This window comes from Prosopis cineraria, unplaced genomic scaffold (assembly GCF_029017545.1).
Source record: "Prosopis cineraria cultivar Desert tree isolate PC_DT_omini unplaced genomic scaffold, ASM2901754v1 PC2, whole genome shotgun sequence".
NCBI classification, from domain to species: Eukaryota; Viridiplantae; Streptophyta; class Magnoliopsida; order Fabales; family Fabaceae; genus Prosopis; species Prosopis cineraria.
Window position 1 is genome coordinate 243,446 of NW_026555333.1, and position 20,605 is coordinate 264,050.

Consider the following 20,605-nt stretch of genomic DNA (forward strand, 5'->3'; position numbering starts at 1 on the left):
TGCAGCCTTTTAATAACACTTTAATTCTAAAAATGGAAGTTACTTTTTGCCTTCACCAAATGACGCAGCCTGCTTAGATCAAAATGAATTTCCCTTTAAACCTCAGTTGACCTCCACATGTGTATTTTTTTTTTTCTGACACTGATCACAAAGAAATAGTCATATCCTAATGCGTTGGCGTTAAAGTGGAAGAATATGCTCACATTATTACTAACATTAATAATTAATTACTTTTTCAACATATTACGAATGTGAAGGCATGTGAGCACAATGATTTTATAGAGAAGTAATTTGTTGAAGATGTGGATAGATCGAACCAACTACTTATTGTCAAACTAAATGGGTGTTAGATGACAGTTTTAATCATTTTATAAAGTAAAATAGTGGTTAATCTTTTTTGGTTCATAATAAATTAATCAAATTTTAATCAAATGTTTTCTTAGCATGTTGGTGTGAACATACTAATAATCATAATTAATAGAATGACTTCATTATATTACTTCACTAACCCTCCAGTGTCGAAATCCCCATTTACTTGCATGTTATTAATTTGGTTATTCTTTGAAACATTTCTTCAAATAGGAAATAGAACAAATATATTACCACAATCAAAAAATTACACCAGCCTATTTATTCCATAAGGGAATATAACATTTGGTCAATGTAAAAACTTGGTAACACATGGGGCTTTAAGCAAAAATTAAAATTGGCATATAAATTAAAAGTTGATTGAAAACACAACACAGTAGGAATGTCTTGTGGGTAATGAAGCCCACAATATCGACTACACTACTTAAATGCGACAACTCATAAGATTAACATAAAAAAATGAAGTAAATATGAAAGCATGACAGATGAGGGACACTTGATGATGTAGAGGGACTATTTTTTCTTATGCCTAATAACTTTCACAGGCTTTAAAGGTAGACATCACTTCATGAGGCTTCTCATATCCAACATAATCTCTCCACTCTTCCTATCTCCCATTGTAGATGTTGGGGTGACTGTAAAGATTAGGCATATTGTCTCTCCTTCCTACATCCTTTTTTAGCGTAGTCTGTAAATATGTAGAAAAAACAAAGTTAACTTTATTTTAAACTCAGATTGCATGGAGAATGGATTGACGGCTGGCACTTCCAATGACTTAATTACAGAATGTAACATGGTTAAAGTCACATTAGTGTAGGGCCTTTACATTTGCAACTCCTAGCATGTTTCTTTCTAAAAGGGGGACTAAGGTGCAAACTTCACAAAATTACCATTATCACATATACCAATAAAATAAATAAAAAGAGAAGCCCCCTTTCTTACATGAAAAAAAACCATGAAAGGTAAAACTCACAATTTCGCAATTAAACATGTCAGTGATATCCAAAAAGTTGATTTTGTCATCTTCTTTTTTTTAATAATGGTTAATTTTGTCTTCTATCAAATGACTTTTTGTCGGACCTAACATGCACCATTCATAAATAAGGAAAATGTGCAGTTGTTAAAGTTTAACCTTTTGTGATGCATATATAATTCCTTTTCATTCTAAATCTTGACTTTCTTGAATGAGATTGACAAGACCATCATGGTCCAACTTGATAGGACTTGTCTTATACATAACTACAATAGTTCTAGTGCCAAAACACACCTATTGATTTTTTAGTTAAAAATTAGTGTACCATATTCAAAATTGTTACCCAATGGTCATAAATATAAGTGTTAAAAAATGGGAGAGGAAAGTTGAACCTTAAGATGGATTACTCCCAAAGACTTTCGTGGATAGAGAAAGAGCTATCGAGGGCTTGAACCTTGAAGAATGAGTACTGCTTCCAATCATTATAGATTTCACCTATAAACAGATAAAAACTTCTTTAATGATTTTTTCATATAGAAAATAAAAAAAATTACTTTAACCTTCTTGTATAATAAATATGTGAAAGAATACAATCACCTATAATGGCTAGTATGAAAATATTCTCTTGTCATGAACTTCTTAACTAACTTTAGGAGTGTGTTCAAGAGTTTTGGTGAGGTAAGCTCTTCATACCACTTGGAGTTCCCGACTCAGTCATAATTGAATAAAGAGAAAGAATTAGTGTCAAATTAGTATAGTCACCTACTCAGTCACCTACTAAATACCATTTTGCCACTAAGAAATTATCCCAACCAAAAATGATATAACAAACTTTACACAGGATATAAATTAATTCAATGATACTTACCATCATGGAAAACCATGCATCTATCATATTTTAAAAAGGAAGAATAAGAAGGATCAACTGAAACTACAAACTCTGACTGTGGTGTAATCCCATTAGAAATGAGATCATGGATTTTATTTCTTTATTTTTATACAGATCATGACTTAACAATTGCAAAGTCAGAGAAACAAAGAAAGATGCCTTGGGAGAGGAAAAAGAAGGAAGCAAGTGGGGGAAATTCACATATATCTTGAAAAAAAAATTAAAGATTATAATAAATCTTGCCATACAAATTATTCACAACATCTTTGCTAAGAATTGCATCAGAGCATCTTTTCCTGCAAACATAACATAATATTCAACCAAAAGGTAAAAAGTTTATAAAAGATCTATTCCATCAAGATTTGATCAAATGCTCCTCTGTTACTTATACAAACACACGTAAATATATATTAAATTTCCAAATCTACATGATGTATACGCTTAGGTTAAATGAATCTACCCCATATATATAGTTCATTAAAACATATGGGGAAAAAATTTTGAAAATTAAATATAAATGAGGACAAAAGGTAGAATCACGAAGAAATACAAGAAACACCAGTGTTAAAAGAATTTAAACAGATTCAATATAAAAGAAGACAAAAGCCTCATTTCTAGAGCAGTACATGAATAACATATTTAACTATAAAACATCACACCAATGACAAGTCAAGAAAAAGTTCTCATATGCAGAGTAAAACACATTCAAAAATAAAAACAAACTACCTTTGTTGGATTCTCTAAAATGAAACAGCTTCCGATGAACATGAAATTCAACTAGCATGGATCTGATCTTCCATTCTTTCAACTGATGTGTCTTCATCAAGAAACATAAGGTTGATCCATGAAACTATTCGAATACTTGTTCATACTGAGTAGCAACATTTTCCCATATGGAGTCCCTCATCATTCCTGTTGTCATCAAACCCTCCCAAGAATATTTGTGTTCTCTCTATGTTAGAATGGCGTATCTCAGTGTCTGTCAAAATTTGAAAACAAAAACTATAGATACCCAATGCTACAAACCCAAACATCATGGATTATTTATCATTTTATAGAGGGTAAAGGGGCAAAAATACCCACAAAGTAGTCAACCATAGACATCTAGTATCCTAAAGTGATGAAAAGGGCAAAAATACCTATAACGTTACATGGATGAGTGTAAAAGTAACCAGACCGTTAAATTTGACTTAACACTGTTAACTTTAACTATTAAATACTGATTGTACATGTCATGTGTCAATCTTTATTGATGTAGACTAAAAAAGGGGTAAAAATACCCATGAAGTCATCGGTCAGGAGCAAAAATACCCATAATGTTACCAGAATTGATATAAAAGTGACCAATACATTCAATTCCTTAAATGTTGATTATTTAATTGACACCTAGGCAGAAGTTGACTATTTTTTTATTGATGTAGACAAAAAATATTTCAAAATAAATTTTTACAGATGTTGATCGATCATTATATAAGTACCTATAATGTTACTTTAGTAGGTACAATAGTGACCAATTCGTCAAAATCAATACCACATGGTTTCTTTCCATCACCACGTATCTCACTCCCTTCCTTTCTCCCTCTCCACTCATTTTTCTTATTTGCAAAATCTGAAATTTAATAGTGAGATAAGTTGTTTAAAATCAAAGATCAAGACTAAGTACATCTAACTTAAGCATATTGCCATAACCTCAAGCAATTGTTTTCACAATAGATTCAAAATATTCAAATGATTTTTGCTACTACTGTAAAGAAATAATTAATTTAATTGGATATTCAGTCAAAATGATATTTTCTCACATGATATTTATACAATAACCAATTAAGTCCCAGAGAATTTTATCTAGGAATAATTTTTATCTACATCAGTGAAAAAAATAGTCAACTTTTACTTAGATATCAGCTAAACGGTCAACATTTAAGGAATTGGATGTATTGGTCACTTTTGCACTAATTCTGATAACATTATAGATATTTTTGTTCCTAGCCGATGACTTCATGGGTATTTTTTCCCCTTTTTTAGTTTACATCAGCAAAGATTGGCACGTGACATGTACAGTCAGCATTTAATGATCTAGTTACTTTTGCACCCATCCATGTAACGTTATGGATATTTTTATCCTTTTTGTCACTTTAGGATACTGGATGCCCGTGGCTAACTACTTTATGGGTATTTTTGCCCCTTTACCCTTCTATAAAACCTGTAAGCAATGGCTAGAAACTATAATAAACAATAATTCATTATAAACCTATTTGATATATTTGAATTATGATGCCAAATTGGACTTATTTAAGAGGAAAATGGAGTAGGGGATCAAAAATAATGTCTGGGAATGATAGCAAGCAACCTAAAGAAGAGGAGGAACTTACTCTTTCTCATTTTCTTCTCTATTCTTAGCTTCTCTTTTATCATCAAATTTTATAATTAATATTTAACACATTTTACAAGTTTCATCATTTAGATCACCATAATCAACAATCATCAATGAGATTCTCGATAAAGCATGTTTGACAATATATATATATATATATATAAAACAAGCACGACATGATAGCAAATTGAACTAATTTTTTTAACAAAGAATAACATAATCCAACGAAAGAAGAATAGTAATAAACATCAATATAAAGCTCACTAAATAATTACACGAGAGCCCTTAAGAGGACATGCCACATCATTGGACTTGAAAAAACAAGCTACAAAAATAGAGATATATACACTTATATAAATCTCTAGATAGGAAACATTCTTCATGACAAGAAGGAATTTAACCAAGAAAAGCACAAATAGTCGCAAGCAACAACACTTTAAATTTGAGAAATTTAAGGAAATAAGCATTTATCATACAAAAAGGTCATTGTGAGCAAAAAAGTTAGAATAGAAGCAATCATCCAGTGACACCATCCAAAAATAAGTATGGGTAAATTAGCATTCACCATTTTTAATGACACCTTGAAAATCAAGCTCTTAATATATGACAATATGTTTAAAAAGAATTAAGTATTCACCATACTAATACTTTCATATGACACTATGTTTGAAAAGAAATAAGTATTCACCACACTAATACTTTCTCTCATAGTAACGATAGCAAAAAAAAACCAAATATTATAAAGAAGAGAGATAATTTACCAATTCGGCACCAGCTTCGATTTCTTTAACAAGCCATCGTTTCTAGCCTGGAAACAAAACCTCAATAAAGTAATGGGATCTGAAATGGAAAGAGTAGAAATCCTCCCATCAAGTGACAACATACAACAACAACAAAGAAGCGATGATTTTAAGCAGCGACATAGTAAATGTTTAGATCAATGAGCTTAGGGTTCCAAAAATTTCTTTCTTTCCCTTCCTTAAATTTATCCATTTGCTTGAACTTGTGATAGGAAATATGATGATAAAGCCATTAAAGACCTAGCTGATTTATTCATTGGAAGAAGATAGAATCGATGAAGAACAGACAAAGAAAGAGAAAAGAAAGGGAGAGGCTGATGAAGAAAGAGGGAAAAGAATGAACATAAAGGTGATGAGGCGAAAGATTAAAGGATATACTTACCGAATGAAATTAAAAGGTTGTAATTGAAGGGAAAGCATCTTCGGACACCATTCGTACTACGGTGCAGTCATGCCTTTCTTCGTTTGATTAGCAGAAATAGAGCTACAAGAAAGGAGGAATTGGAAAGCGTCTTCTAAAGGAGAAAATAGAGATGATGGCTTGTTGGTGGAGGTAGGGAAAGGGAAGGAGCAGCGTGAGGAAACAACCCTGATGGGTGAGAGAGAGAGAGAGAGATGAAAGAAAAATTAATTGAATGACGGGAGAAAGACATGAGAGTTAAGGTGTTTTGGACAAGGGCAAAAGAAGGTAGCATATATTTTAAGTTATTTTTAATTCAAAAGAAAATATATTAACAAGATAAAAAAAAGTAAATAAAAAAATTTATGTAACTTATAAAATATATACTTTAAAATATAATTTAAATTTAAAATTTGAAATTTGTAAAAGCAAATTTATCCACTGGATAAACAAAACACAACTTTCTAGGGGTGTGATGACATGATCCACTGGATAAATAGCCAAAAGACTACAATGCCCCAATTGACTCTTCAAAATGAAACCATTCTGCTGCATTCTTTCATGAATGAAACAATAAAATGGCTAAAAAAATCTAAAGTTACTGTTCATAGGAAAAGTTTTGTGGAACAAATTTCTATTTATATATTGATTAAAAGGATTGGCCAAACACTCCAAAAAATTAAAAATCATATTGACGTTATATATATACTCCTTTAATTTTTATTACAAGATATATTTAATTATTTCGTAGGAGTTGAAAAGTAAGGAGAGGTTATTAAGTTATTAATTTTATTTAAAAAATAATAAATTAAAGGTTAAAATATATATTTAGTCTTTTAACTTTATATAAAATTTTATTTTAGTTTCTGAATTTTATAAAGTATCTTTTTAATTATTTAACCCTAACACTGATAGTTTCATTCTAATAAATTTTTTCATTAAACTTTTAAATATTGATAAAATATTTTTAAATATTGACATATTAAATTTAAATTTTTTCAAAATAATAATGATTTACACAAAAAATAATTATTTAAAATTAATGATATTAGGATTAAAGGATTAACAAAAATACTTTTTACAATTAAGGGATTAATTTGAAACCTCATATAAAGTTAGAAGATTAAAAGTATACTTTAATCTAAATTAAATTTATAATTTTATTTATTTTTAAATAAAAATTTAAATTCACATCATATCCTTCCGTCAAATCAGTTTGAGTAGAGATCGCATTAAAAAAATAGAATCAATATATACATGGATCGGTGGGAGCGTGGAAGCTTCAAAGGGCGTGCAAATCATGGAAGATTCCGTGTTGGAGACGCATTGGTTGACTCAGGACATGGGATCCTTTTTTATTTAAAAAAATTTTAATAAAATCTTTTCAAATTTTTTAAATTTTTTAAATTTTACTATGATTTAAGAGTATTAATTTAATATTAAATTTATAAAAAAAATAAAATTATTTTTAATTTAAATTAATATTTAAATATTAAAATTATCTTACTTTATTTATTAATTAATTTATTTTATTTATTTATAAAATATTATTACATGTCTCACATTATTTATTTATTTTTTTAGAATAAAATTTAATATTTTTAAATTTAAATAAGTGTATTGAAAGGGTATTTATTAAATTATTATTATTATTTTTTGTTCTGAGGGAAGCAACTGCACCTAAATACAATCTCTGGCGGTTCTTTCTTTGAACTTTCTCCCGCGTTTCGCAGAACTTATCCCATCACTCCTATTATTTTATCAGTAAACCCTTGTGTTGACTCGCAGATTTAAACAAGATTCTTCTCGGCGACCATGGGAAACTGCCTTGGCAAAATTAGCCGTGCTCCAACTGCGGCAGCATTGGATTTGGAGGGAAGGAGCAACAGTGAAGAGCCAAGTCCGACGGCCGAGATCGTGACGCCAAATCTTAAAATGTTCGGTTTAGACGAGCTGAAGAGCGCCACCCGAAACTTCAGACCCGACACGGTGCTAGGGGAGGGCGGCTTCGGGAGGGTATTCAAGGGATGGATCGACTACAACACCTTGAAGCCATCCAAAATTGGCGTCGGAATCCCCGTCGCCGTCAAGAAATGTAATCCTGACAGTATTCAGGGCTTAGAAGAATGGCAGAGTGAGGTGAGATTCTTGGGGAAGTTCTCCCATCCAAACCTGGTCAAGCTCATCGGCTACTGCTGGGAGGAGAATCAGCTGATGCTTGTGTACGAGTACATGCAGAAGGGCAGCTTGGAAAACCACCTCTTCGGAAGTAGGCTCTTCATTTCATTCCAACATTTATCTATCTAACCCTCACCCCTGACTAGGTTATTTAATCATGCTTGCTGGTGTGCAGGAGGACCTGACCCGCTCGCGTGGGACGTGAGGCTCAAGATCGCCATAGGAGCAGCTCGGGGCCTGGCCTTCCTGCATGCCTCCGAGAAGTCTGTTATCTATCGGGACTTCAAGTCCTCCAACATTTTGCTGGACGGGGTATCCCCTTCTCTACTCTTTCTCCGCTATTCTCATCCTCTCCCTCACATCTCCTGCTCTCGTGTGTTAATTAGGGGTTCAATGCCAAGCTTTCAGATTTCGGGCTCGCAAAGCTCGGCCCCGCCAACGGCAGATCCCACATAACCACCAGGGTCATGGGGACGTACGGCTACGCAGCCCCCGAGTATATAGCCACCGGTAACACTTTCACTAATACTCCCCTTGATTAATTATTATTACTCCTTCCCAGTTAAATGTATTCTGTACGTGCATATATAACATCTCAGGTCATCTGTACGTGAAAAGCGATGTGTACGGATTTGGGGTGGTGCTGTTAGAAATTCTGACGGGGTTAGCGGCACTTGATCCCAACAGGCCCAGCGGCGAACATAATTTGGTGGATTGGAAGAGGCCATGCTTGAGCAGTAAGAAGAAGCTCAAAACCATAATCGACCCAAAGCTGGGACACCGCTATTCCCTGACCGCTGCATTTAACATGTGCCGTCTCATTCTCAAATGTTTAGAATCCGATCCTAAAAATCGACCCTCTATGCAAGATGTCTTGACCACTTTAGAGACAGCCTATCGCACCCCATACGAACCTAAGCCCAGGTCTAAGACCAGGCCCCTGAAGTCCAGTTCTGTCCAACCACCCTCTCCATTTTCAATTCGTTAGTTCACTCACCCTCGCCCGCTCGCCCCCCATGACCCCTTGCGCTTGACCTCTCCTATCAGCTTGCGACACGTGACTGTTCGTCGTACATATGTATATTTTTATCCGCTATCAAGTTCGTAGTACATGCTTGTGATATGCTGATATGTTTTGTTTTGTGACAATATTCTGCTATTCGCGTCCTGCCATGCATAATCCAGCTTCGGTAACTAATTGATGGACAACAAAAGTCAGCAATGTTTCGCGCCAAACTTGCTTGGGGCAGGGTGGGCGCAGCCCAATAGAAGGAAAGATACACTCACCAACCTGGCCCATGCATTTATGAGGGTCATGTCTAGAAGTTTCAAGACCTGAAACAGAATTAATGTAAAAGCAAGTAATATGTAAAAAACTTATCATAAATGCATTTCATTAGCACCAACAAATACGGATTCAATTAATAAAAATTTGGTCTGCAATTCACCATGCATGCATGCTTTAATTCTAGTAAATTTTTGAATCTAAGTCATTTAGTTTCAATTTACTTACTAAAGAGGAATGAAATGAATTAAAAATAATATAAAAATAAGATGATAAAAAAATATGTGAGTATATTCTAACCGAATAAGAGAAATTTAATTCATGGAGTTGAGAATTATAATTCATGAGATTTTCAAAGATGTGTTAATTCTTACATTCGTAGTATATATTAAGGAGTTTTATTATATGAAGGGAAAGGTGATTTAATTTATTTTTACCTTAATTTTTTCAATCAATTTCTTTTTATTTTTTTGTAGTAATCAAACAAGATTTTAAACTTTTTCCTCTTCTTCTTCTCTTTATGTTGACTAATTATTAGAAAAATATAAATTAATAATAAAATTTAGTGAAGGATCATTTATATTTCTCTTAAATGTCAAATTAGTCAAGAAATTAGTAAGAAATATTAATTTCATAGCTCAACTTAAAATTAATGAAAAAAAATTGTAACAAATTGTCAATTCATCTTTAAAATAAAACAATTAGTGAGAAAAAATAAAAATGAACTATTAATTCCTCTATAAAATGGTAATTAGCAAGGAAAATAGTAAGATATATTATTCCTCCCACACAAAATAATTAATATCAAGGGATTGTTGATTCTTCTTTAAAATAAAATAATCAACGAGAAAAATAATGAAGGATATTTATTCCTTTCCAAAACAAAATAATTAACAAAGAAAATAATGATGGACTGTTAATTTCTTTTTAAAATAAAATAAAATAAAATAATTAGTGAGGTAACGAAAAAAATAATAAGAAACTTTTAATTCTTCTTTAAAATAAAATAATTAATTAAAAAAAATATAAAATGATATTTATTGCTCTTTAAAATGAGAATATTAGAGATAAATCTAGCAAGATATTTTTTATATCTCTCTAAAATCAAATAATTAGTAAAAAATTTAGCAATAATTTTTTATACATTTCTAAAAATATGTATTTAATGAGGAAATCATCAAAGCATTTTTATACCACTTAATAAATATATAATTAATGAGAAAAATAGTAGAATATTTTTTTTACATTTTTTCTCTTTTTAACATAAATTTGTAATTTTTCTGTCAGTTAAATGCACATATTATTATTGTTTTTTTAATACTTAGAAACTCTCGCACGTACAGATAGGGTTATATATATATATATATATATATATCGGCTATACGACGTCGTCGTTTCAGGAATGAGAGAGAGTGAATGAGTTCAGGGAACCCTATCCGCACTCAGTCTTCAGTCACTCACCATCACGCCCTCTTTTCGGTCTTCGCTTATTTCACTGCGACATCGCCTGCACCTCCGCCTGCCGGCCCCTTTGTCTCCACTTCAACTCTTAATCCTCGCCATCTTCGACTGTAAGTTCGTCTTCAGCTCTTCATCGTCGACTTCGTCTTCGCCTTTCCTTTTTCGGCCTTTGCTCTCAAGGTATGTTCGACATCTCTGCTGCTTTTTTTTTTTTTTTGCTGATTCCGTGACTAATAATAATCTAACAAGTAATAACAGTAATAAACACAGTGTAGTCCTTCATTCCCAATGAGATTATATCGTTGGGAGTCTAATCCGTCTTCACAAGGGCGAGAGAACTTTAATTGAAAACAATCCCACTGATAAAATACTTTATTTTACCTGACAGGTGCACTGTGAGATGATATGTTTCAAGTTAAATATAAACAACTTAGGTGAGAGAACTTTGACTGAAAACAATCTTAAGCAATTCAGATCATTTACGAATTCAAAGTGTAGGGCAAAAATGATAAAACGTAATAATAAAGTACTAAATTATCAAGAAAAGAATACTAAGCCACCATTTTTTAAGAGAATTGAACATCATGTTCTACAGGTAAAAAAAGAACTCATGTTCAAGTCACTGCATTAGACATATCATTACAAAAGGACGTGCTCTGTATTCAACAAGACCAACAGGGTTTGTTGGAATCTATCAAAAGATATATTAAACGTTCTAATTTCTCTTCTTTAGCATCAAATGAGTCTAAACATGAAATGTTGATTGCATCAATAATTGCATAATTTGTAGAGCCAAACCATTTGAGCCCATGAGATCTTAGTAGAGTATAAAGTAAAGGAAAAATACTTACAAAGTGGTCGAAGACATCACACATTGGATGGTAGTTTCCTTTCTTGCATGATTTATGGTAAGGATAATTCCTAGATGTTAAAAACTGCAGAAGCAAGGATTGATACAAATATTCATGAAATAAGAAAAATTAAAAGGGAGATTTTTGCCAAGCAACTTGAAAGTCACAAACCTCATAATAAGAGATTGGGATGTTGTGGTAGTGGAAGCATTCAAGATGCAAGCAATTTAGATATTATTCACAAAACCAATCTCAGTTATACAACGAATACAAATCCTATTAGTAAATAAACAAATTTCAATATCAGCAACATAATGAAACTTACAGCATATGAAGATGTAATTACCCGGACAAAGTCTAACCACAATATGGATGAATTGTAGTATAGCATCAAAGGAAACTAATATCTTTTTTATCTGTGGCTTGTTAATGATAGGCAGTCATGACCTTCGCTCGTTATCTATTGAGATTTGCCAAAGTGAAAATAACACTTCAAACACACTCAAATCTACTATATACCTTATGCAGATAGAAAATCCCAAGTTTATTGAAAATTCACATATCTTTAATGGACCAAGCATAGAAGGGCATAAGTGACAACATAACAACACCTGCAATGGCCTTCTATGACTTTAGCCATGTTCCCATCATAAGTTGGAATGAATATATCACTCTCTAGAGACACAAGATAATCAACAGCAATATAAATTTGAACATTGTGATCTATACCTGGTGCTGTCAATGGTAGAGCAGCTTCCTTGGGTATCAAAGGGCATAAACCGACATTCCTCTTCAGTTCAGAATTAATTACTTTCTCCTTCCACCAGTCTTTAGAATATCTATGAAGCCCAAGTTTATATTATTACATCAGATAGATAAACAAATAAACAAAATAGATATTGTACCATGAAAATAAATCTTTGGCTCAGGGTTATGAGAGTTACTTGTTGGGTCAAAAGATCTGAGATGAATCCCAAAAGAAAGTTCAGATTACCTCATTTCTGTGAGTTCCTTTATCTCACTGCTGTTTGTCTGTCACAGCCCTGTGTACAAGCAGAAAAGCCAAACATGTTCTCCATCTTTTATCTAAGATGAAGTACAAGGAAAGGTCACTTTTCCCTGAAAATTTTGACAATCCTTCTACAAAGTAGCTCTGTATGAGGGGTAAACTTCAAAGCACTGAAATTCACTCAACATTGCAGCTTTTGAATCTCAGGAGGTGGTTCATTATTTGCTACTCCATTTCAATTCTATTTAAATGCACAGCCTTGTAAATAGAGGAAGGATTTGTAACAAACATTTAGAAGAATTAGATAACTTGATGCAAAACCAATTGAACTATGAATCTGATAAAATCTTGTATCTAGAGGAGGGGAAAATGATGTAATATCTTGAAAATTTTACCTCAATTAACTAAGCTAATTGAGGGCAGTAAGGCAAATTTAAGTTGATAAATGGATAGGGGACTAATGGGCCTTTTGGGATGTGATTGCAGCTCGGGAATGAGGCACAAAGAGAGGTTAGGTCATCCGGGCTTTGAAAAAGGAGTAAAATTCAGAATCCTCCCTACTACACCATGTGCCGCAGTGCACAATGTGAAACAGGAGCTTCCCATTCTGTACACACGCCATAGCACATGGTGGGATTTTAGAATAAGTCGAGTTGCACCAGTTCAAAAAATAAGGAAGGAAGGGAGAAGCCAAGAAGCACGCACCAAGCTCTGCTAGGGCTTGAGGTTTTGGATCATTGAGGACATTTTGAAACTTCTAAATATTAAGGGTAAATCTCCTATGTCTATTTCCTCCTTTCTCTTCCATTTTTTTAAGGATTTGAGTTATGGTTTGTATTGGGAGTGGCTATGAGTCTAAACCCATCAACTTAAATAAAGTTAATGAGAGTTGTTTAGATTATTTAAATCTAGTATTTATGGCTGTTTGGGTTTTGTTGTTAAAAGGTAATAAATACCCAAAAATGGCAATTAATTTGGTGGTTGGAGGTTACTTGATACCATTAATGGTGTTTTGGGAGCTTAACGATGCTAGTGTGAGAAATTGAAAGTTTGGGAGTTTTAGAAGTATTAAGGGATTGTCCCACTTGTTCTTCAAGATACTTGAATCTAACTGGTCTCTATTAGTTTACGAGGAGGTTAGATTAGTGGCACGACACCTCATGATTGTTAGTATTGGGAAAAACCGTGACTCACAAGTAAGTGTAGTAGCATTGGCTGGGTTGCTCCTCATAAGTGAAAGGCTTGGGTAGTTCGATAACAAGGATGAATCCTATTAAATAGCCACTGGTTCTATGTTGGAGGTGTCAGGAGGATATAAGGTTGGCATCAAGCATGCATGTCATATCCTAGCCACATAGTGGTTATTATTATGATCTGACATAATTTGACAAGGGCATATGGGTGTTAGTATTATGACCCCATATGTGTTTTGATGCATATTATTATTATATGACCATATGGTTATTTTTGTGGTCTTGCATGTTTTACGAAGAGCATATGGTTGTTATTGTTGTGACCCTTGCATGCTAATTAACCTAATGTTACATAATTGTTAGTTTTGTAACTACATGAATTCGGTGGTTTAATGTGTGAATATATTTCATTTGAATATGTCATTTGCATCACTATGAGTAATTAACATGTATTTGTATAGGCTAGATTAATTTTGGTTACTAAGTGGTTGTACTGACTTCTCATTTAACCTTTTACGAGCGCTAGCTCTAGTCGGGACAAGGGAAAGACATATGAGGTTTAGGAATCAAATTTCTTATTGTAATGCCTCAATTACTTTTGATTAATGTATAATTGTCATGATATTACCAACTAGAATGTTCATATTTTGTTATACTTGCACGATTGAATATTGGGTATTGAAATGTGTTTTTGAGCCCTAGTGCGTATGGTATCTTTTTAGTTGAGATATTTGTGTAAGGTCAAAATACTTATGCAGGTAAGGAGTGGTTATATTTTTGAATGATAGTGATTTAGATGTGAAATTACATGATTTGACTCCCCTTTATGTTTTTGTGATCAAGGGTTTGAGTGGTGAAAAATGTGATATGTGTGTTGTTTGATTGTTGCGGTGTATTGCACAAGTTCATTATAGTACATTGAGTATAGTCTAAGGGTTGATGTGGGCTTTTGGCACTTGGATTGAGTTTTGGACACCCTAGTTGTGTTTGGAAAGCACAAATAAGTGAGTTTGCATTTTGGTATCTAACTTTTGATTAAGAAATTATTTGAATGTGAAACCAGTGCCATTAGCTAGAGTTAGAGAAAGTTTTCTGTAGATACTTAGATCACCTTAATCGAATGTCAGATGGAGATCTAGTGCACGTCAGAAGTTTGGCTAGAAAATCTGCTATGACAACTGATTTTTGCAGTTTATGCTGCGGTGTATTTTTTTCAGAGTCACTGTTTTGCTCTTTTGACCCCAATTTAATGTTGTCTTGTGATGTCTATGCTTACATACGTAGGTTTTGCTCTTATTTTAGTTTATGAATTGATTTTATAGCATTTTAAGTGTTAAAAACTTGAAATCTCATTTATATAAATTTTACAAATTTGGTAATTCATTTGGATTATTTCCGTGATTATTTCAAATTTTGGAGTTAATTGTAGATTAGTAAAGGAGAATTTACACTTGAAGAATGTGTGAGACCGAATGATTTCACTATTGTTTCTTCTCTTTCAGCTTGTGCAAGAATTGGTGCGCTAGAGGTTGGAATATAAATTCACAATTATATCTTAAATTGTGGTTTCTTTATCACCAAAGCAATTGGAAATGCTCTAGTGGATATGTATGCCAAATGTGGAAACATCGACGCTGCAAGTGAGGTGTCTACTAACATGAAACAAAAGGACCTTCTAACCTGGAGTATTATGCTATTGGGCTGGGCAATCCATGGCCATCATGGGCAAGTTCTGCAGGGCTCTGAACAAATGAAGTCTGCAGGTGCAGAACCTAAGTTTCCACTTCTCATTCCAATTCCAAGTAGTATCTCAATTTTTTTGTTATTTTAATTCATTTTGTTTGCCTGAATATTGCCACCTGTGCAGGGCTGAGACAGACTCTGTTGTCTTGATTGCCATCCTAACTGCATGCTCGCACACTGGGCAAGTTGATGAAGGATTACGCTTCTTCAGTTGTATGAGATATGAGTATGCCATTGAGCCAACAATGAAACATTATGCGTTAGTGATAGATCTCTTAGGCAGGTAGGCAGACTCAATGAAGCAATGGAGTTTGTCCAGAGCATGCCAATGGCTCCTGATTTTGTCATATGAGGAGCATTATTCTGTGCTTGTGGAGCTCACAAAGATATCAAAATGGCAGAATTAGTCTCAGACAAGCTCTTGCAGCTTGAACAGAAGCACCCTGGAAGCTATGTCTCTTTATCAAATGTTTATGCCACAATGGGGCGAATGATGTAGATAGAGTAAGAATTTTGATGCAAAGCAGTGGAGTAGAAAAGGATCCTGGATGGAGTTATATTGAGATAGATGGGCAAGTGCGCAGTTTTGTTGTTGGGGATCAAGATCATAAGCATGCTAAAGAGATATATGTGAAATTAGAGGACATAATGGCAGGAGCTCGGAAAGAAGGTTACATGCCTGAAACTGATTGAGTGCTCCATAATATTGGAGAGGAAGGGAAAGAAGAGTCTTTAGGAAGGCATAGTGACAAATTGGCTCTTGCTTTTGGGGCGATTAATAGGGGTGAAGAATTTGAGAGTATATGGCGATTGCCATTTTATAATGAAATATGCTAGCAAAATGAGCTAAAGGGAAATTATATTGAGACTTAAAGATTTCATCATTTTTGGGATGGTTTTTGCTCATGTGGAGATTTCTGGTGACATTTGAGGCATTATTGATTAAAAATAGTATTTTTTTTCATGTTTTGAATTGATTAGCTTCCCTTTATCTGCCTCTGTAAGAATAATTGGATGCATTATTTATGGGAGGTAAGCATTTGCAAATTTATGATGCTTTGTTGATTTCTCTTAAACTTGCTATTGATCGTTGATATGAAGTTCGATGGCATGGTTGTGAATTTGACATGCTGTTATATAAATGGTGATGTTTTCGAGGTCTTGCAATATTGTGGAGGTGTAATCTATGATGCTCGAAGAAATTGGAATTCGGGTTTTTGTTGTAAGCTTAGGATTTTTCCTCCCTCCATTGCAGAATTACTTGGCATTAAGCTTGGTTTAAAGTTTCGCTGGTATTTGGTTTAAACAATGTGGAAGTTTTTAGCGACTGTGCTACTGCCATAAATTTACTATCAAGGGTTCAACTTTTCTATCATCCATTTCAAGCTACTATAGAGGAGACAAAAAATTTGCTGTGCAGAAATTGGAATGTTAATGTTAACTTTATGATTAGGATATCAATTGCATTGCCTATACTTTAGCTAGATCTAGCTAAAATCACCTTTTATCTAGGAGTGGTTCCCCTCCCTCCCTCTGTGGGTGGGTGAGTACTTATTTTGAGTTTCCATTAAAAAAAAGTCATGCAACATTCAACATACCTTGAATCTTTTTATAAATTTATTAATAGATAAGTAACTGCAAAATCGAAATATATAAAGATTTTTTTAGTGAGATACAAAAGTAAGTAAAAAAAGAATATTATTAATTTGGTATTTATTAACTGCTACAACAATTTTACTATACTAGTGAGCCTCTTAGATTCAAAAGAACACCTTTCTTAATAACAATAGAGCTCGTAGGAAAGCATGAAGAATTAAATGAATAAGGCATACCATCGTTTTATGGACTTTGCTTATTACTAAGATCTCTTTGTAAGTCTGTAATTGAAACTAACGAGTTTTTTTGGTTCTTATCTCCACAATGCTCTTATTCAGTATTTTTTTTTCTTTGCCAATATACAGTATTCGCCTCCAAGGCTCCATTGACTCTAAAATGACTTCACATGGATGTGCAATATCTGGTAGACCCTAATACCTGTAATTTATAATTATAAAAAAATCTCAATATTTATAAATTATAAATATAACAACTTATAATAAAATGTAGATACTGAAACTCATATTACGCATGTGCCTTATTTAGTTAAAGCAAATTAAATAATAACTCTACCAATAAGCACGTAACTCAATTGGTAAGGAGTTGTGCTAACTTAATCAATGGTTTTGAGTTTAAGTTTTGGATATGTAATCATCTCAAGATCTGCAGCTTCTTTTTCTTGAAGTATATATTCTCTATATTTGATATTATAGAAATCGTATTGCATCTAACTTAGTTTTGAATTGTTTCATTTGACTCTTTTAACCACGCAGCTATTTTTGTTGTTCAATTTTTGTTCTACTTATATTAGATGCAATACTATTGTTGTTGACAGATTCAATGTCTTGGTTTTTATATTTTCTATTGATATAACTTTTATATTTTATATTGATAAGTCGATTATTTGAGACTTACTTTCAATTTTTCAACGATTAAATTATAATTTATGCTGTATTTTTTTTTGGGAGAATAACAAATAAGAACCTTTTATAATTGAAACACTAAGAATTTAGAATTCAAAGGTTTTTATTTTGCATTAATTTTCTTACAGGGTCTTCAACTGTCATTCTCACTTCTTTTTTTGGGTATCATGTCCTGATTATTTAACTTAAAATCATATGAAGGCGCTACAAATATTACTTATAAATAAAAAAAAAACCTAAATTTAAGGCGCTACTCGTAACGGCAAAAAAAAGGGCATTATTAGGTTAAACTAGAATCTCATGTCTTGCATGTTTTGGGTTTATTTAGTTATCTTGTCACTACATTTGAATTGAAAAAATGAAAAGTGGTCTGGAAGGGGAAAAGAAGTGTGAAGGTGCGAGGAGGGAGTTGAGCTGTCGCACCGGGTTCATTTAATGGGATGGAGTGGTTGGGGGTTGGCTGTTGCTGGGATCGTCGCTCACTGCGTTGTGCTATAAGCTGACAAATTTTACGATGCCTCCTAAAGTCAACTCGATCGTTGCATTTATGTTTATGCATGGTCTCGTCCCCATCACTTGATCATACCCGTACTGCTTTCATTTTCATTCTCCCTCTAAACTGCCATACATCTGCCCGTTCACTGGTACTCTTCTTGGACCAAATTTAACTTGCGCGGTCCCCGTTGTTGTTGTTGAGACCAACGGTCATCGGTGGCTCACGCGCTCTCTCTCTCTCTCTCTCTCTCAAAAAATAAAAAACAAAAAATTCTCATCTTTTGTAAGTGGGATTCGGGGAGATGATCATTCCACATGGCGCACGCTTCGTTGGGGACTTGATCGTCTGGTCTGAAAACAAAAGCTTCGTTCTGATTTTCAATGATTAGTTTAGTGCTTCCCGTCACGCCAGCCCACCGTTTTTTTTTTTTTTTCCAGTCCTCCTCTTCTTTCATTTCATTAATGTCCATTAACTTCCGTTTTCTTTCTTTATTTTAATCATATAATATCGTACTCTATTCCAAGGTTTTCACTCTTGCCGAACCAGGAACCAAAGGCCTCGTTACTCGTGGCTTCTAGAAGTGCACTCAATGCCTCATGAGTCATGACAGACGCCGATGTGCGGATGAGCAGTGAGCATACCCTCTGTATAAAAGCCATTCATTTGTACATTTATCCCAAAAACTTTAACAGGGCTCACTTAACTACTCTAGGTAAGTTGAAATGGCAAACCGAACCTCTTGCCACCAACACCTGTCAACAAAAATTGCTTCCCCAGCAAACTAAACCAAACTTAATCTCATCTTCTGAAATTTAAACTAGGTTGTGCAGCATTGTGATTTATTAAATACAGTTTATAATTTTGGGAAAGCAGACATAATTATTGATGGAATTTGCGATGATACGTAGGGGCACATAATTAGTTAATACTTAAGAGATAACAGGGATGGGGGCACGAAGCGGATATGAAAATTGAAAGGGGAATAGGGGATGGATGCGGGCGAGTGCGTTACAAGACAATAAATAGTAATTAATTATGAAAACAGAACACTTAAAGAAATTAATTAATTAATTAGAAGATAAAGTAAGGTGAAAAGAAGGGGGTGAGGCAACGCAAGGGGATTGTGGAAGGGTGGCGTGTTGACCTCATCATGACTCCCTCACTCTGCCATTTCGTGCTCATCATTTCTCCCACCCTCATCAATAATCATGCTCACTCTCCCGCATGCATTCTCTCCTCTCATTTTACCTAATTGCCCCGCACCTTCCATCCATGGCATGAATATTAATTACGTTATCTGCAGTAGGCATCAACTTCCCATCGTGCAGGTTGCTTCTCTTCAATTCACCTCATACACTGTACTACCCACTCTCATCTATTCTCATTCCCCACCATCCACATCATCCCTTTCCCCTCAATTCTCTTTTCATATTATTATTTTTTTTTTAATACGCGCTCATAATTGTTGGGTTGTTATGGCTTTGGCCTCGTCCTTTTCAAATTTAATGATATGGCCCACACATGCATCGCTCCAGAGGGATCGCCCTCGCTGGAATACGCCACCATCATCAACTTCATTATGGGATCCATCCCCTTCACAGTTACCCTCCCCTCTTACACTTTAGATTTGTTTTGGTATCCATACATGCACATGTGTCCTTCGTGTTCCAGGATTTCCATACCTTGTTGACAGTCACTCCCACTCCCCTCCCTCTTTTCCTTCCTATTACAATCGCACCATCCCATCTTATAAAACTACCATCTGAACTCCGCGCGCCTGTGCGTGCTTTGTGTTGGTCACACTCAAATAATTCTGCTTCCCGCCCCTGACGCAATATACGACAGCACCCTCCTTGCCCCAGAAGGTCATTAACTATTTTTCTCACTTTAGTTGTTGTTGTTGTTTTTTTTTAACCTCATCAGCACCTTCATTAACTGATTACCAAATTAAAAGATAAAGGTCTAAAAATAAATGGAATGAATTGAAAAAAAAATAAAAATAAGATAATTAAAGAGGATCGATGAACAAATTCATTGGGAAGAGATAGTTATAGAGTTGGGAATCATG

The 20,605-nt window shown here is 33.9% G+C and overlaps 1 protein-coding gene and 2 long non-coding RNA genes across 5 annotated transcripts; 2 read left to right on the forward strand and 1 right to left on the reverse strand.

The window, feature by feature from the left end:
* Nucleotides 1-688: 688 nt before the first annotated feature.
* LOC129301968 (uncharacterized) lies at nucleotides 689-6,043 on the reverse strand. Of its 2 annotated transcripts, XR_008591129.1 has the most exons (5): nucleotides 5,785-6,043; nucleotides 5,364-5,442; nucleotides 2,958-3,210; nucleotides 1,735-1,837; nucleotides 689-1,057 (listed from the first exon to the last, which is right to left on the reverse strand). It is a non-coding gene; the product is annotated as an uncharacterized LOC129301968 (long non-coding RNA). The 2 variants fall into 2 exon arrangements; XR_008591128.1 differs by lacking the exons at nucleotides 2,958-3,210; nucleotides 5,364-5,442; nucleotides 5,785-6,043 and adding an exon at nucleotides 1,940-2,951.
* A 1,486-nt stretch (nucleotides 6,044-7,529) lies between these two features.
* Nucleotides 7,530-9,444, forward strand: LOC129301967 (probable serine/threonine-protein kinase PIX13). The gene is made up of 4 exons (XM_054940620.1): nucleotides 7,530-8,071; nucleotides 8,156-8,292; nucleotides 8,367-8,490; nucleotides 8,580-9,444. Exons 1-4 carry the CDS (start codon nucleotides 7,618-7,620, stop codon nucleotides 8,966-8,968), a joined length of 1,104 nt encoding a protein of 367 aa, XP_054796595.1. The 5' UTR covers nucleotides 7,530-7,617; the 3' UTR covers nucleotides 8,969-9,444.
* Nucleotides 9,445-10,654: 1,210 nt separating this feature from the next.
* On the forward strand, nucleotides 10,655-16,569 carry LOC129304114 (uncharacterized). 2 transcript variants are annotated; one of them, XR_008591598.1, is made up of 4 exons: nucleotides 10,655-10,906; nucleotides 13,073-13,356; nucleotides 15,282-15,542; nucleotides 15,647-16,569. It is a non-coding gene; the product is annotated as an uncharacterized LOC129304114 (long non-coding RNA). The 2 variants fall into 2 exon arrangements; XR_008591597.1 differs by lacking the exon at nucleotides 13,073-13,356 and having other exon boundaries at nucleotides 10,669-10,906.
* Nucleotides 16,570-20,605: the final 4,036 nt, after the last annotated feature.

Excerpts from the sequence above, each read along its gene's own strand:
- LOC129301967 (XM_054940620.1), top strand. The coding sequence starts at position 7,618 with ATGGGAAACTGCCTTGGCAAAATTAGCCGTGCTCCAACTGCGGCAGCA. Across the intron at positions 8,293-8,366 it reads CCAACATTTTGCTGGACGGG|GGGTTCAATGCCAAGCTTTC; the intron begins GTATCCCCTTCT and ends TGTGTTAATTAG. Across the intron at positions 8,491-8,579 it reads CCCCGAGTATATAGCCACCG|GTCATCTGTACGTGAAAAGC; the intron begins GTAACACTTTCA and ends ATAACATCTCAG.